Below are 16,503 nucleotides of genomic sequence, written 5' to 3'. Positions count from 1 at the left end.
TAACTGGACATAGGCTACAATGTCAAGAGAGGGCCTTGCTGCTAATTCATATAAGAGCATTGAGCATTTGATTCATGTTTTTATACTAATGGTGATAAGTAAATCAATCAGATGGTAAAATCATGGAGTTTGGGAATTTCTGTATCATGTAATGTTCTTAAGTAGGTGAAAGGGAATGAAGTCAAGGTCAAGGACTCAGTTTATCTTTGGGAAGAAGAGGTGAGCCACAGGTCTATGTATGTGGATTGGTATGGTTGTAGTTTAATAGTTTTAGGAAGGTGTTTGTTTGTTTGTTTGCCTTTTATTTTCCTTTGTGAGATAGGGTCTTGCTATGTGGACCAGGCTGGCCTTAATAACTTATTATCCTCCTGCTGCAGCTTCCAAAAATATTTTTTAAATACAAATTGCATATGCTTTCTCAGTGTCAGAAGAAATAAGATTATAAGATGAGTGAGTTTAGAATATCAGATAGTTCTTCAGCTTAGCAGAATCAATATTCTTCCTGTTGACTTCCTTCCTCTGTAAAATGGTGAAGTAGCACTTTCTACCTCAAATCAAAGCCAGCTTTCTAGACCCTTGATGCAGACAGGCATTGTCCATAGAAAGGACTAGATACAGTGATTGTCATCCCTGGAAATGACAAAATTCAGATTCCAGGGCTCTGTCATTGAGATTCAGAATAAATTGACCTGGGATGGACCTTAGAGAATCAATCACTACTTTGTTTTCTTTAGTCTTTGAAGTAAGTTAATGAGCATGGAGCTGAAATTTGCTAGGGTAGGACTCTCATTATTTTAATAAGGAAACCATGTAGCTCATTCATAAATAATGGGAAGATGCCCTTGATCAAGATGCCCTTGATAATTGACATCATTCCTGAAATTTTTAAACATATGATATCTCTTTTTATTAGACTTTTTATTAGCAAACATTAGTTGTGTAAGGGGAAGGTGTTCATTGTTATACTTTCACACAGGCATACAATGTATCCAATCAGTTATACCCCTTCTTTCCCCTCATCCTATCTCTTCCTTCTTAGATCATAGGCTTCAATGTAGTATTTTCATATATACAAAGTACATCAATAATTTTGAAGTTTTTGATAGGCAAATATATTGTGACACTGACCTAATAGTGATATAACTGCATTTATGATTATATAAGCCAGATGAGGTAGACGTTTTACGCTTTTGAGCCATGTTCCAACCCAGATTTCTACATTTATAGTGTCTTTACTTACCTACTAATGCTGTTGTTCTTTGCCACATTTCAGTATGGTTTCAACATGGTCATGTCTCATCCACATGCTGTCAATGAGATTGCACTAAGCCTGAACAACAAGAACCCCAGGTAAAGCATTCTGTGTAATATGAAGTCTAAATATCTGTGGGGAAACAGAGAACCCCAATTAGAATTTAGAAACTTCTGTGCATGGTTTTTCTGAAATAAGACTGGCAATTAGTTCGGAACTGGTGGCTCATACCAGTAATCCTAGCTTTTTAGAAGGCTGAGATCTGAGAAGCACAGTTCCAAGCTAGCCCAGGCAGGAAAGTCTTTGAGACTCTTTATCTCCATTTAACCAGCAAAAGGCCAGAGGTGGTGGTATGACTTAAGTGGTAGAATACTACCCTTGAGTAGAAAAAGCTAAGGTACAGCTGGGCACTGGTAGCTCATGGCTGTAATCCTAGCTACTCAGGAGGCTGAGATGTGAGGATCATGGTTCAAAGCCAGCCTAGGAAGGAAAGGCTATGAGACTCTTATCTCCAATTAACCATAGAAAACCAGAAGTGTCACTTTGGCTCAAGTGGTAGAGCACTTGCCTTGAACTGAAGAGCTCAGGGACAGCGACCAGGCCCAGAGTTCAAGCCCCCCAACTGACCAAAAAAAAAAAAAAAAGAGCTAAGGTACAGCAGCCAGCCCTTATGTTCAAACCCTAGCACTGGTGTGTGTGTGTGTGTGTGTGTGTGTGTGTGTACGTACGTGTGTGTGTGTGTGTGTGTGTGTGTGTGTGTGTGTGTGTACGTACGTACAGCAGCCAGCCCTTATGTTCAAACCCTAGCACTGGTGTGTGTGTGTGTGTGTGTGTGTGTGTGTGTGTACGTACGTACGTACAGCAGCCAGCCCTTATGTTCAAACCCTAGCACTGGTGTGTGTGTGTGTGTGTGTGTATGTGTGTGTGTGTGTGTGTTGCATGCACACATTCATAAACACAAGACTAGCTATAACTTTGGCTATGTAGAATATTTTCTTGTCAATCAAATTACATTTCTACATAAAGTAGAATTGAGCACCCAAAGATAATACTAGCCATTCCTTGTTTTTTTTTAAGTGTTCTTTCCCTTCAAGGCTAATTCTTAGAATATTTGCTGCTAAATTTGATGGAGAGGACTAATTTACAAGCTTGCCCAGACTTGGAGGACCAGAAGAAAAAGATTTAGCTGATTAGTTAATACTGAAAGTTGACTAAAACCATCATTAATTCAGCTGCTATCCTGATGTACATAGCTTTAGTTACCAAACAGAAAAGGAATCACAAATAATTGTATGTGCAGATTTCCTTTCTATAAAAGCCAGCATCATGTAGTATGAATTGCCTCACAGATTACATCTACAAGCCTGTCCTCATCAATAGCTTTTGGTGATTATGTGTTCCATATAGATGAGATATCTTGCATTTCAATTGTGTAATTTCTTTTTATCAGATAATTTTCTACAAATGGTGTTATCTGACAACTGTTAATTAATCACAAAATCTGATTATAAGTTAAACATTTGAGGGGCTGGGAAGGTAGCTCAGTGGTAGAGCGCTTGCCTTGCATGCCTGAGGCCCTGGGTTCAATTCCTCAGCACCACATAAGAAAAAAGAAAAAAGCCGGAAGTGGCACTGTGGCTCAAGTAGTAGAGCTCTAGCCTTGAGCTGAAGAGCTGAGGGACAGCGCCCAGGCCCAGAGTTCAGGCCCCATGACCGGACCCCCCCCTCCCCCCCCCCCCAAAAAAAAGTTAAACATTTGATTTGGAATGAAGTACAAACTGTAAAGTCTTATTTAAATATTGAATGCTATTCTTTCAAACTTTTCCTTGATGAAACCTTTCACAATTCTGAAGTAATTTCCTTAGTTTACTAAAATTCTACAGAGCCATGTGTTTTTGTCCCTGCTCTACACTGCAGGGAAGTGATTCATTTTTTTCCAAGAAATATTATTGACATTGTAGAATATCAGAACAGTCATTGTTAAGAAGTTGGCAATAGTTTTTATTCCCGAAGAAAGATGAAATACTCAGTCTTATGATGAACAAACCATGTTGTTTCTTTCAACATTGTATTTGTAAATTTAGAATGCATCTGTAGGTCCTCCTTCCAAAATATTTCAGATGCAGTTTTATATTCTTGAGTCAGAGGAAATAATTCTTTTATTAGTACAGCTGCAATCCAGCACTTTTCAGATCTCCTGAATAAAAAGAAGAAATGATAAAAACTTGTATTGTCATATGGGATTTTTCTGGACCATCTGCAAGTGAGCAGATTTAAAATGTAAAACATTACTTTATCTTGATTTTCCTGCTAATAGCTCCTATTCTAAAACCACAGTTTAACCAGTGTTCTCTCCACATATTCCCAAGTAGATAACTCATCATGGTATTTCCACTGATCTGTATTTTTCTCTTTGTTTCTTGCTTTGACAGGACAAAAGCCCTTGTTTTAGAGCTATTGGCAGCTGTTTGTCTGGTCAGAGGCGGCCATGAAATAATTTTATCAGCTTTTGATAACTTCAAGGAGGTAGGATACCTTATAGTCTTAATACATTTTAATAATAATCATTTCATATTTGGACATCTGTGAACACAATGATTTGCCTTTTCAATTAGTCTAAGGAACTAAGGATTACAAATTTGAGTGTCTAAGGTATCATTGAGGGAGACATAATGATCTTAGCATATCTCAAGTGTCTAGATTACGCTTTTTTTGGGTATCTCATTTCTAGCATAAGTTAAAAATGATCTATTTTTCTTTGGAGGAAATGAAAGAACCAGTTTAGAAACAAGTTTGCTTTGTTTATTTAGAAATAGGTTTTATATATGGTCTTCATTAGGGATGATATTAAATAATTACATGCAAATTTGTGACCTCTTTCATCATAGTTTCTTCTCCTAAGCCTCATTATCATTGCTTTGCCGGATGCTATGAAAAACTTATCAAATAAATAATATGTCTATTTTAGAAGTTTGTAATCTTTCAAGTGGTCCTTTCCTAGAATAACAAGAAAGCTATAAACAGTATGGTTGCAAATGGAAACTGTCTACAAAAGCAGAAACCATATGCATTGGTAATAAGATACTAAAGATTCAGTTATATGATATCAAGTCATCTTGACCCAGATATTAGCTAATTTCTCCAAGAGGCAGTGAACAGTATATAGTGGCCAAGCTGAGTGTCTGATGGTTAAATGCTTCAATATCAGGCTGTTCAGGAAGGGAACCTAAAAATTAGTCCTTAGAGAAGGTTGGATGTACTTGGAGTCTTGGGTTAAAGTAGTAACTCTTAGTCAAAATTACACCTCATTCTGGCAATTCTATTCAATTCCAGTGTTTTTCTGGATTAAGACCCAAGGTGGATTAAAATGGTGCTTTCAGAGAGACTTTAAACTCCTGTGATCTTTTCTGAAAGCCTCTTGAGTAGAAACCGGATAGTATTGTTGGTCATATTTGTTGTGTTAATGTACCTTCTTTATATACTAGCTACACACAGGAAATAATTTGATTGTATAGCAACACCCTTGGGATAACTATTAATACCTTCAAACTGGCTTACCCCTGGTCACATAATAGATTAGTGGCAGTGTCAGGTTTAAGATTAGATCTTCTTGATCCTGAACTTCCTTGAAATTTTGCTCTCATTTGGGTCCAGATGTTTGTGGGTCTCACATAAGAAGTCTCTAAAGTTGGCAGGACTTTAGAGATACTATGCTCCATATTTCACCTTAATTGCATTCAGTCAAGAGCTGCCATATTACTAGAGACTGGTTCTATGATTATTGAGAGTTGGGAAACTTAAAACAAGGTCAGGGCAAACACTGCCACCCCCCCCCTTTCATTGCATTGTTTCTATTTCCCAGTCAGAGCTTCAAAATTTGACATTATTTCTCTTCTTACTGCCAGCCATGGAGAGAACCGAATAGTGTCTTTTTAGTGAATATTTAAATTCATATTCTGCCTTCCAAAATAAATAGATTTTGGAGTCAAGAATGTATGAGTGCTTGTCTGTGAATGTTTTTATATGTTATGTATAAATATATAAATTTTACACTTATAAATAAGAGGTATGTTTGGGTGGATGGGTTTAAAATGAAAGATAAATAGAATAGCACATGCTGGTACTCAATCCTATTTGAAATATCACCTGCTGAGTTTTTTCTACACTGGAAGCATTTACTGTACAATTATCAGTAACCCTTATTATACTATACCTAGTATCTGATTATACTGTAGACTAAAATATGTTCTAAAGATATAATGATATAGAATCAGAAGTAAAGACAGCAATTCCTGAGATGGGTTAGTTTTATTTTCTCTTAAGATAGAATAACTTAATTATACATAGTAGGCAAGCAAATACTTGCAGAAATGAGTTTCAACTTTCTGTGTTAATGTTTTGTTGGGGGACTAATTGGGGGTAGATGTCAGAGGTGAGAGTGGGTGACTGTGATCAGATTACTTTGTGTATACAAATAGTACACAAGTAGAGTAATGCAAGTGGTTTAAAGTTGTTTAAAAACATAAGGTTTATGAAAGAGTAATAGAGGGGGCAAATTTAATCAAAGTATATCATACACATATATGTAAATACTGCAACAAAACTCCTTTGTACAGTTAATATGTGCTAATAATTTTCTCAATAATTAATACATTTTGGGCATATGACGTGCTTAATTGTGGGAAAAAATAGTCCTACTAAATCTAATAGCTGGAATTGAGAACTAATTTTGACTTTTGAGTATGTGTGTGTGCCTGCCTGCCTGCCTCAGTACTGGGACTTGAACTTGGCCTGAGTGCTGTCCCATTTTGTTCTTGTTCAGTTGTGAGGCTTGAACTCAGAGCCTGACCACTGTCCCTTAGTTCTTGTGCTCAAGGCTAGCACTCTAGTAGTTTGAACCACAGTTTTACTTCCGGTTTTCTGGTGGTTAATTGGAGTTGAGAGTCTCATGGACTTTCATGCCTAGGCTAGCTTTAAACCAAGATCCTTAGATGTCAGCCTCCTGAGTAGCTAGGATTACAGGCATGAGCCACCAGCACCTGGCTTGTCCCTCACCTTTTTGTTCAAGGTTAGTAGTTGCCTTTTTTTTTGGTTGCTAACTGGAGATAAGAGCCTAAAATAAGAGCCTTTCCTGTTCAGGCTGGCTTCAAAACCTGATCCTCAGATCTCAGCTTCCTGAGTACTAGCTAGGATCATAAGCATTCACTAGTGGTCTCTGCTGACTTTTGAGTATTTTAAGCTTCAACCTAAACCTGCCTCCTTTCTATAATTACTTGTGAGTGATGGAGGTTTTGAGATTGTGTTTCTCTGTGCCATGTTTGAGAAGGGTCGAGGACAGAACTTTATGCTCTTGTCCTGGATTTACCTCAGGCTATAGCATCCACATAGACCTAAGTTAAAGGGTCTCCCTGTTCACCCTGTGAATTAGGACATGGCAGGAACATGCTCCTTGAGAAACTTGGTTCTTATGAGTACAGCAAAAGCATGTCAGCCTGTTTAACCCACTGTGGATAGGAAAATGGGGCTTCCAGCTCAGTTGCTTAACTTTTCTTTCTTTTCTTTCCATCTCTATGTGAGTCAAATTTTTTCTTATGCATAATAATGAAGGGTACATTCTTTAATCATTTTTCACAATGTTATAGAAATCTTCTAGCTTAGGGAGGCTCAGAGCCAGCTGTTTAGATGTTACGACTGTCTGTTTTGGAATGACTATTCAGGTGGAGCTTGGGTCAGTTGGCAACACCCATGGCAGGGGGAACCCTAATGGGACTGAATACAGGACATAGTATGAAAAGAGGTTTTTACCTTCAAGAAGTTTACTGTTTAAAGCTTTGTGTCCCTTTTAAAGAGAAGAAAGTAACAGTACTGTTTTTTTTACTGTTTATGAGGGATGGAAGAAGGAAATTCAACACCTGCTTTTTTTGTGAATGCAGAGATGTGCTTTTGCACAGGTAGATCCTCTGGCTTTGGTAATTGTCAGAGCCCAGACAAGCAGAATGTGTCTATGGCAGCATATACTGACATGAAATTTAATGACTACTTGTTATAATGTAGCAGGAATCTCATTCTCTGTACCTGTTCCCCTCCCCCTCCAACTCCCTCACCCCACTCCCCAGTACTGGGGTTTGAACCCAGGGCCTTGCATTTGCCAAGCAAGCTTGAGCCATCCATAGCACTTCTATAGCCTCTTGAGCCAATTAATTTGTTTTTAATTTGAGTAGCAACAATTAACTCAAATGTACATGAAAGAAAAGTAACTTGTGATTCTTGATGAAATTTTACATATGATTACATTTTCATGTTTCAGTTAATACTAAGGATCTTATCAATCTAATTCCCGTCCTCCTCTTCCTCCTCCTCTTCCTCCTCCTCCGCCTCCTCCTCTTCCTCTTCCTCCTCCTCCTCCTCCTCCTCCTCCTCCTCCTCCTCCTCCTCCTCCTCCTCCTCCTCCTCCTCCTCCTCCTCCTCCTCCTCCTTGTTTGTTTTTGTTCCCAATAATTTGCTGTGAATCTTCTAACAAGAAAGCTTTAGGAATAAGATGGAGTACCTCTAGTGTAGCTGCGTCTGATGGTGGGAAGACTATTAACCTTTAAAGGCCTTGCTAGTTACAGTGGAGTTGGTGCTAAGCCTGACTTTACTGAACAGGCATATGCAGTGCTCAATACATATGATGATAAATGAGTTCTAATCACAACAGACTCAGATGGTAAACTTGTACTTTGTGTGGTTTGTGCCATGGCTGGAGACATGAGTATGGGTAGATGATGCCTAGATCATTAATAGCTAATTCTTGTACTCCTTAAATGCCTTTCTCTAAAATGCAGCTAAAAGGAGTCAACACATCTGTGTTAAAAATTTGTGGTCCTGAAATGAGGACCAGAGTGAGAACAAAGATCCTCTGTTTTCCTTTTGTTTGTTTGTTTTTTCTTATTGGCTAATTTAGCTAATTGAAACCCAGTGACTATCTTCCCTAAACTGATATTTTTGATTGAGTTTCATGGCTGTATTTATTTCTTATCACTAAGTTGATAAGACAAAACATAGCAGCAACAAAACCAAATACATTTGTATGTAAAAGCTCCTATAGTATATTGTTGTTTGTGAGAAGCAGAAATTTAACATAAGAGAAAAGGGTAAGTTAGAAGAATATCAACAAATTCATAGACTTGCTAGGCACTAGGGGCTTATACTTGTAATCCTAGCTACTTGGGAAGCTTTGATTGGAAGTATTGTGGCTCCAGGCAAAAAATTTACTGAAACCTCATTTCAGCTCAAAAAGCAGAATGGGGTAATATATGCTGTCATCTCAGCTATAGCATAAATAGTAGATTGTGATTCAGGCCAGCTTGGGCAAAAGCTGAGTCCCTATTTTAAAAATACTCTGAGCAAAAAGAGTCTGAGCTGGGCGCTGGTGGCTCAAGCCTGTAAGCCTTGCTACTGAGGATAGTGCGCGCGCGCGCGCACAGACACACACACAGACACACACACACACACACACACACACACACACACACAGAGTCAGAAGTAGAACTAAGCAGTGGAATACCTGTGAACTCCTCCTGGCAATCATGAAGCCCTGAGTTCAGACCCCATCATAGAAGGAAGGAAGGGCAGGAGGGAGGGAGGAAGGAAGGGAAGAAAGAATGCAAGGAAGGAAGGGAATAGCCTTAACTGAGAGCCTGGAAAAGGAGGCACTTGCAGCTGAGCCTCTGTTCAAGTTTTTTTTTTTTTTCTTCTTCCAAACAATATGGACTGTAACTAGCCATTCACTGGGTCATACAGCTATACCTCCTGGCGAAGGACCTCAACCAGTCCCCCACTAAGGTTTATAACCATAATACTGAATCCACTTATCCACTTTTTCAACTTGGATTTTTTTTTTTTTTGTCAGTAGTGTGGCCTGAACTCTGGGCCTGGGTGCTGTCCCTCAGCTCTTTAGCTCAAGGCTAGCGCTCTACCACTTGAGCCATAGCACCACTTCTGGCATTTTCTGCTTATGTGGTGCTGAGGAATTGAACCCAGGGCCTCATGCATGCAAGGCAAGCACTCTACCACTGAGCCACCTTCCCAGCCCTCAACTTGGATATTATTCACTCAACCTTTTCCTGAGACTTCTACATTTTTTTAACCATTGTGTTCTTAGATATATTCAAGAAAGTATCTCCAAAAGTCTAGCAAAAAATGTTCCTATTTGAATTGAAGGACAAAAAAGTACTGAGACCAGCAGTGGTACTCACTAGATAATATGTTGAAAATGAACCATACAACTTGTAAGTGGGGATAGGAGAGAAAAACTGGGAGAAAATGAGGGAAGAAATATACTCATTACATGACTTAGGTAACTTAGCCTCTGTATATCACCTTTACAATCCCAATAAAAAATAGCAAGTACTGAGGCCATATAGACTATGATGCAACAGCCTGCTGTGACAGTCGATAAACCCCAGAGGGCTTCGAACACCAGCTCTCCCTGCTACTGCTGAGAAGGTGTACCTGGCATTCATCAGGATTCCAGATCCTGGTCTCATCTGCTTCCTTAATGACCACATTTAGTCTGAGAAGAAAAGTTTGTTGACTAACAGGCCTGCTCCCTCCTTCCGGTCCTGTATAGGTACATGGAGACTTCTTAAGGGAGTCAGTCACTCAAGGCTACTAGCTCTCTCATATGTAATACGTGGCAGTAGTTTTCATTTCCTAACTGTTCCTAGGAGGCTTCCTAAGAAAGCTGATGTAGTTTAGCTACTGGCCATTTGAAAGTCCTCATGCTACTCATTATTAAATTGATTGAAGAGAGCCTGTCGAGTTTTATTCACAGTGGCCCAAACTGGACAGGAAAAAGGGCAGACATTTTCATGTTTCCAGCATCCCTCTGAGATCAATCCCCTCTAATCTAAACCTGAAAACATTTGAGGGCATGAGTTTAAAAGTCCATCAGAATTCACCCAGATAACTCCATATGTAGTGACATCTTTGACATGGAAGGGAGAGTGCTTACTAGTTTGGGTCTTTCATCTCATACAATGTGAGTCATAGTCCTAGAGTATGTATATATGTCACATTAACAGACCCAAATCAAGATTGAGCGAACTCACCAAGACTCTTCTCTGACTGGTTCATCTTATCAAGATTAGGAAGATGAGACAGCAATAGTTCTAAGGATCATAGCTTATTTATTAACTGTTGCAGTTACTGCTCATGGGTAATATAATAGCCCAGACTTAGTTTTAGTAGGCTCCTGGATTTTTGCCCCATTGCGTTTAGTGTCTTTCAGGGAAGATAGCACTAATGGATGACACAAGTTCATCAGGAGCCTTCCTCACTAAGGTATCTCATTTTAGGACCATTGTGCCTTGAAGTTTGCAGCTGAGACTATCAGCTATGTGGAACTGCAGAAGTTTTGGGCTTCTTACACCTGGCTTTTGTGACAGAGTACCCAGGGAGGACCACTTGGAGAGCAAGCATTGATAGTGAGAGGTCACATAGAATCCCCCGAGGTAAAAAGGTCAACGTAGGTGCTGAGGAGAAGGCAGCTGGCTTCATTTGTTGATGATTGCAGTGCCTGGATCACTGTGTGAACAACATGTAGGATGAGAGAGACAGCTGAGGCTATCTTTGGAAAAATATAGTTCACCTTAGTAACTGTGTGAAAATTACCAAAATACTTTCTTAGTTGTTTCTTTTATACATTCTTTTCCTTCATTCTACCAATATTTGATTTATCTTCATGACTAAAAGTTTTGTAGACTTTATGATTGGAGCTAGAAAGGATAGATAACAGCATCTTTCAAGAAAATGTACTTAAAAGGGCAAATTGTACTGTTAGAGCCTTCCTGAAGGAAAAAGGAGCCATTGATAGAGGACTTCCCACGTTCACTTTTCTAGTGGTTAATTGGAGATAAGACTCACAGGGACTTTTCTGCATAGGCTGGCTTTGAATTGTGATCCTCAGATCTCAGCCTCCTGAGTGCCTAGGATTATAGGTGTGAGCCACCAGTGTCCAGGTAAAAAAAATATTTTGACAGATGAAATAGTAGGCTCTGTAAAGGTAAATGGAAGATTCTTGCCAAGACAAGGAATACCTAGTCAAGACAAGATATGGAAGAAGAGGGTAAGGTAAGTTGGATTAGAGCTCTTAGGGAAAGATGCCCTGGTACAAGTCTAGGATGACATTTTTTTTAAGTAAAAAAATTTATTATCTGGGGCTGGGAAGGTGGCTCAGTGGTAGAGCACTTGCCTTGCATGCATGAGGTTGTGGGTTTGATTCCTCAGCACCACATAAGCAGAAAAAGCCCCAAGTGGAGCTGTGGATCAAGTAGTAGAGCACTCGCCTTGAGCTGAAGAGCTGACAGTGCCCAGGCCCAGAGTTCAAGCCCCATGACCGAAAAAAAAATTATTATCTTAATAATCCTGTAGATAGGCAGTATAAAAAGAGTTCATGGGACAGGCATTGGTGGCTCACACCTGTAATCCTAGCTACTCAGGAGGCTGAGATTTGAGGATCACAGTTGAAAGCCAGCCATTGCAGAAAAGTCCATGAGAATCTTACCTCTAATTAACTACCAAAAAACTGGAAATGGAGCTGTGGCTCAAGCAGTAGAACTCTAGTCTTGAGCACAAAAGCTCCAGGACATTGCTCAGGCTTCTGTGTGTGTGCGTGCATGTGTGTGCACATGCACACACACACACACACGCGCGCGCGCGCGCACACACACACACACACACACACACACACACACACACACACAAATAGGGTAGGGGTTTGGGAGATTCCAAAAGAGAGGTGATTCTTCCATTTAGCTTCTGGATACCACTTATATTCTTGGATTTATGACTTCTTCCTTCAACTGCAAATTCAGCAACATAGCATCTTGTGTTTCTGTTGCTCCATCACTGCTTCTCTCTGATTCTCCAGCTTCCTTCCTTTTAAGGTCCCTTCTGATTATATTGGGCCCATCCAGGTAATCTCCTTATCTCAAACTCCTTAATTTAACCATGTCTGTTTTTACCCTCTTACCATTTAAAGAAACATAGTCTCAGATACAAGTGTTTGGGACAGGACACCTTGGTATGGCAGGATGGGGAGGACATTATTCAACCTGCCTCAGCAGTAAAAGGAATCAGGATGTCATTTTATAGTAGGAAGATGCTGTTGTAAGAAAGCTTCAGGGATTTATTTGGTTCTGAATCTTCACTCTTAAAGCGGACAGGGCACAAGGAAAGAAAGGTTGGGATTGAAATTAGATCTCCTTGCTTACTCCTAAATCTTCACAATACTACAAAGTATCAAAGTAGTGGAACAGTGGAGGAAATATATTCTCTGATCATTGATGGTTTATAAACAGTTAGTTGGCAGTGGTTCAGCATGAAGTCATTGGGACTGAGCAGGGAGAGGTTTGGTATTCATATTTTTCATTCTTTGGGCTTCTTCCTCCTCTATAGTCATTTGCTCCTCTGGCTACTGTCCCCATTCATATCTAACATCTTTGGGACCTTTCCTTTCTGTGAACTTGGATAACTTAAAAAGAAGAGAAGGGGATCAAGGAAGAAAGGAAGAAAGGAATGAATGAAAAAATGAATACCAGGTTATCTCATCTGAGAGTAATTGTAGAGATAATTTGCTTCTCACTCTGACTTCAGTTAAACCTCTATGTTCTCTCCACAAGCTCAAGTACAGTTGTATACAAAAGGAAGTTCAATTCTTTAATTGTAGCAGCTACTTTAAAAAAAATGAAATAAAGTAGGCTGGGTGACTGTGGCTTTCACCTATAATCATAGATACTCAGGAGGTTGAGATTGAGAATCACAGTTCAAAGCCAGCCCAAGCAAAAAACTCCAAAAGACTATCTCCATCTAATTAGCAGAAAACCAGAGGTGGAGAAATGGCTCAAGTGGTAAGAGCAGTAGCCTTGAAGGAAAAAAAAAAACAACAACAACAAGTTAAGACCATGAGGCCATGAGTACCAGTACCAGTTATTTCCCCACCCCCCCAAAAAAGAGAGGAAAAACTCCCTGAATGTTGCTTCCTGCTTCACAAGCCTATGCCCTTTCACAGCTGTATGTGTTCTTATTTCACATTCTTGAAATATATCAACAAGGTCCTGGGAAAAAACAGTGAGAGCTGCTTGTTATTGACAGATCTTGCAGAATCTGAATCAGAGCCTGATGCCTGTGCCTTACATCTGCAGCTTTCACTTGGGAAGTGTTTCTGTGCCATATAAGTGTTGTATGGTCATTAGAGACATATGGACAATATAGAAGCAAGGTGCTGTGCTGATTTGAAAATGGGAATCAAAGCTATTATAGCTTTGGCAACATCATCACCAACTTCAGAAAAGAATAGAGCATTCAAGATTTTGTTGCTGTTCTACCATTTCTTTCTGTAATATAAAAATGTCTATCTTGGAATCACATTGGTGTTCTTCTGTAGCAAGGAGCTGCCTCTCCTTTCCTCTCTCATTCCACCTTGATATGTATAATAAGCATACTTAAAAATCTTTGTATTCCATAGTTGTTCTAGATGCTTTTAAAATTGGGTTTGCATTCTGTGAAAATATAATTGTTTCTTAAATACAAAAAGGGTTATAGGTTTATAACAGTCCTAACAGAATGTTGAGATCTAGTCACAAGGCTACATCAGATTATCTTTTGCACAGGTTTAACCATACTATTAAACTAGTTTTGTGAGGGGCTGGGAAGGTGGCTCAGTGGTGAAGTGCTTGCCTTGCATGCATGAGGCCCTGGGTTGGATTGCTCAGAGCCATACAAGCAGAAAAAGCCGGAAATGGAGCTGTGGCTCAAGTGGTCGACATTCGCCTTGAGCTGAAGAGCTGAAAGACAGAGCCCAGGCCCAGAGTTCAAGCTCCAGGACTGATAAAAAAAAAAGTTTTGCATTATATTAACTAGGAAGATGGATAAGATAAATCATATATGTGAATATATATATGTCTGTGTATATGTATATATTGTGTAATATGTCTATACTTTTATAGACATATACATATTTATATACTATATATACTTTTATATTTATACATATTATCTGTAGCTCTTATGTTCAATTGCATAGAAATATGAGTGTGCATAGCAATAAGCCCTAAAAGGAACTGAATGAGGAGATTTGGACTAGCATTGGTGCTACTATATTTGTGTGTGTTTATTTCTGCTGTCTGGGATGCTTGAGAAGTAATAATTCTTCAGCTGGGTGGAGTGCTCCTGTTGTGCAGAATTAAATGTTCCCCCTTGCTTTGTAGGAAAACTATATTAAGTCTAGTTTTCTTCTTTATTTTCTGAAGATGCTTAGTTATCCTTTGTGTAATATCTCTCCCAAACTAAATACATTGATCCAATGATGATCACCTGTGTTTTCAAGAACTGTTAGACAAAATCAAGTTTGTTGAAACTTCTGGGGAATGACTGAGCTACCACATGTATTTCTCCTCTTTTTCCCCAAATATTTCTTTATTGAAATTAAGTGACTATATAAATTTCACAATACTGTGGCACAGTTATACTTAGCTAAAGTTACAAACACCATTTAATCTTCACAATGATTGTCATCATTATCTTAATCTACATAGCTTATGAACTCTATGACCTTCATTTCTTACAAATTGGGTGATATGTACATTTATTTCCTTTTGCTTAGTATCAGTTGTTCTCTCTTTCTTTTTCATTCTCTCCCTCCCATCACCACCCTTGAGTTGCTTAGGTCACATCCATCAATGTCCAGTGCAGCTGATGGGCCCCTCTGTTGTATTTTTGCACCTGCTTTCCACCAATTCTGTGTTCTGCTCCCATCTTCCCTCAGATATACATGTGTATACACCATATATGAGGTAAAGAATACAGAGTCATCTAAAAATGATAAGACAAGTTAAGAAGAGGTCCTTTGTTTCCTTGTCTTTGGGGTTCTTTTCAGTATGCATATTATATACAATTGAAGAAGTGCTTGGGTATTACAATTTGGTGCTTTTCTCTTGAGACTGTCCTCTTTTGGTCTCACTGTATGTGGGTAATTTTGAGTCCTGCTTACCTTATCATATCTCTTTGCATTTTAAATCTAACATCTGCATTTTGGGGAGACCATGCACCATTTGCCTCTTTGATCTTGGCTTACCTCGCTTATTATGATTTGTTCAACCCATTTCCCTGCGAATGCCATTACTTTATCCTTTCTAATGCCTGTAACACACGTATTTCTTTTTTTTTTTATTGTGAAAATACTGTACAGAGGGGTTACAATTACATGGTCAAGATAATGGGTACATTTCTTATCAAGCATTGTAGCCTCCTCCTTTGTTTCCCCTTCCCATCCCTTCCCAACCTCCCCCTGTCCCTCCACCCAAACCTCCCCGCTCCCCCCGCCCCTCCCAACACATGTATTTCTTAGTATGAAAAAGCCACTGTTTAGAGTTAGAGGACTTTGTCAGAAAATAAAAAGCATGATTTCTGCCTCTAAAAAGTTTCTCTTAAGAAAGATAGAACTGACTTTCTAATTAAAGACCAAATGTTATGAGAAGGCAAAAATAAGAGAACAGTAATCCCAAGCTCATACATTTATATTTTATTTTCATGTCTATTTTATTGCCAATTAAGGTTTAAATAAAATAATTATGTGTGCTTACAGTGAATATGCTTATTGAGCTTGGTGTTCATGTGAATCAAGCCCGTTTTATTTGAAATTGAAAACACTATTTGCAAACTGTAAAGCACTTTAAAAATATGTGGCATCCATAGTTAATATGTATGGATTTTGTTTAATATTTTCAGAATGTAAATATAAATGGAGAATATATTCAATTTTCTTTCATGTTGAAAATATTCGTACATTTGTCATGTATGAAAAAGGTACATAGAAATATGAGAATACTGATGTATTCTGTTCTTTAATAAATATTTATTGCTTTTTCATTGTTTAGTGCAAACAGGCTAGTATATGTTTTGTTAATTTTCAGGTATACACTATAAAGTAGGCATAAAGAGCAAGAGGCTCAGAGTAAATGGGCCTACTAGTATGCTCTGGTAAACACCAGCTCTGGAATTTTTACCCAGATCTACTTAGCTCATAGTTCATCTACAGCATTCCACAACAATTTATCATTTTCCAAGCATTTTCTTTACATGCTTTTACTTAGGCTTATCCTTCCTCCTCAAAAGCAAACCTAATAGAGATATAAAGAAGAGGGAATAGGTTCTAAGTAGTATAAGACTAGAGGGGAAAGATTTGGTGGAGAAAGTCAGAGGTCAAAGAG

At 38.7% G+C, this 16,503-nt stretch overlaps 1 protein-coding gene across 8 annotated transcripts in view; it reads left to right on the top strand.

The window, feature by feature from the left end:
• Positions 1 to 16,503, top strand: part of Fmnl2 (formin like 2) — a 294,762-nt gene that overhangs the window by 228,862 nt on the left and 49,397 nt on the right. For all 8 annotated transcript variants that reach the window (XM_070023246.1, XM_070023179.1, XM_070023218.1 and 5 more), the window contains exons 8-9: positions 1,274 to 1,350; positions 3,685 to 3,778. In XM_070023246.1, coding sequence (XP_069879347.1) covers positions 1,274 to 1,350; positions 3,685 to 3,778 — 171 coding nt within the window. The remainder of the gene's footprint in view (positions 1 to 1,273; positions 1,351 to 3,684; positions 3,779 to 16,503) is intronic.

Source organism: Dipodomys merriami, unplaced genomic scaffold (assembly GCF_024711535.1).
Source record: "Dipodomys merriami isolate MVZ:Mamm:240054 unplaced genomic scaffold, mDipMer1.0.p SCAF_1, whole genome shotgun sequence".
In the NCBI taxonomy this organism is placed as follows: Eukaryota; Metazoa; Chordata; class Mammalia; order Rodentia; family Heteromyidae; genus Dipodomys; species Dipodomys merriami.
This window is presented reverse-complemented; position numbering and strand designations above follow the sequence as displayed.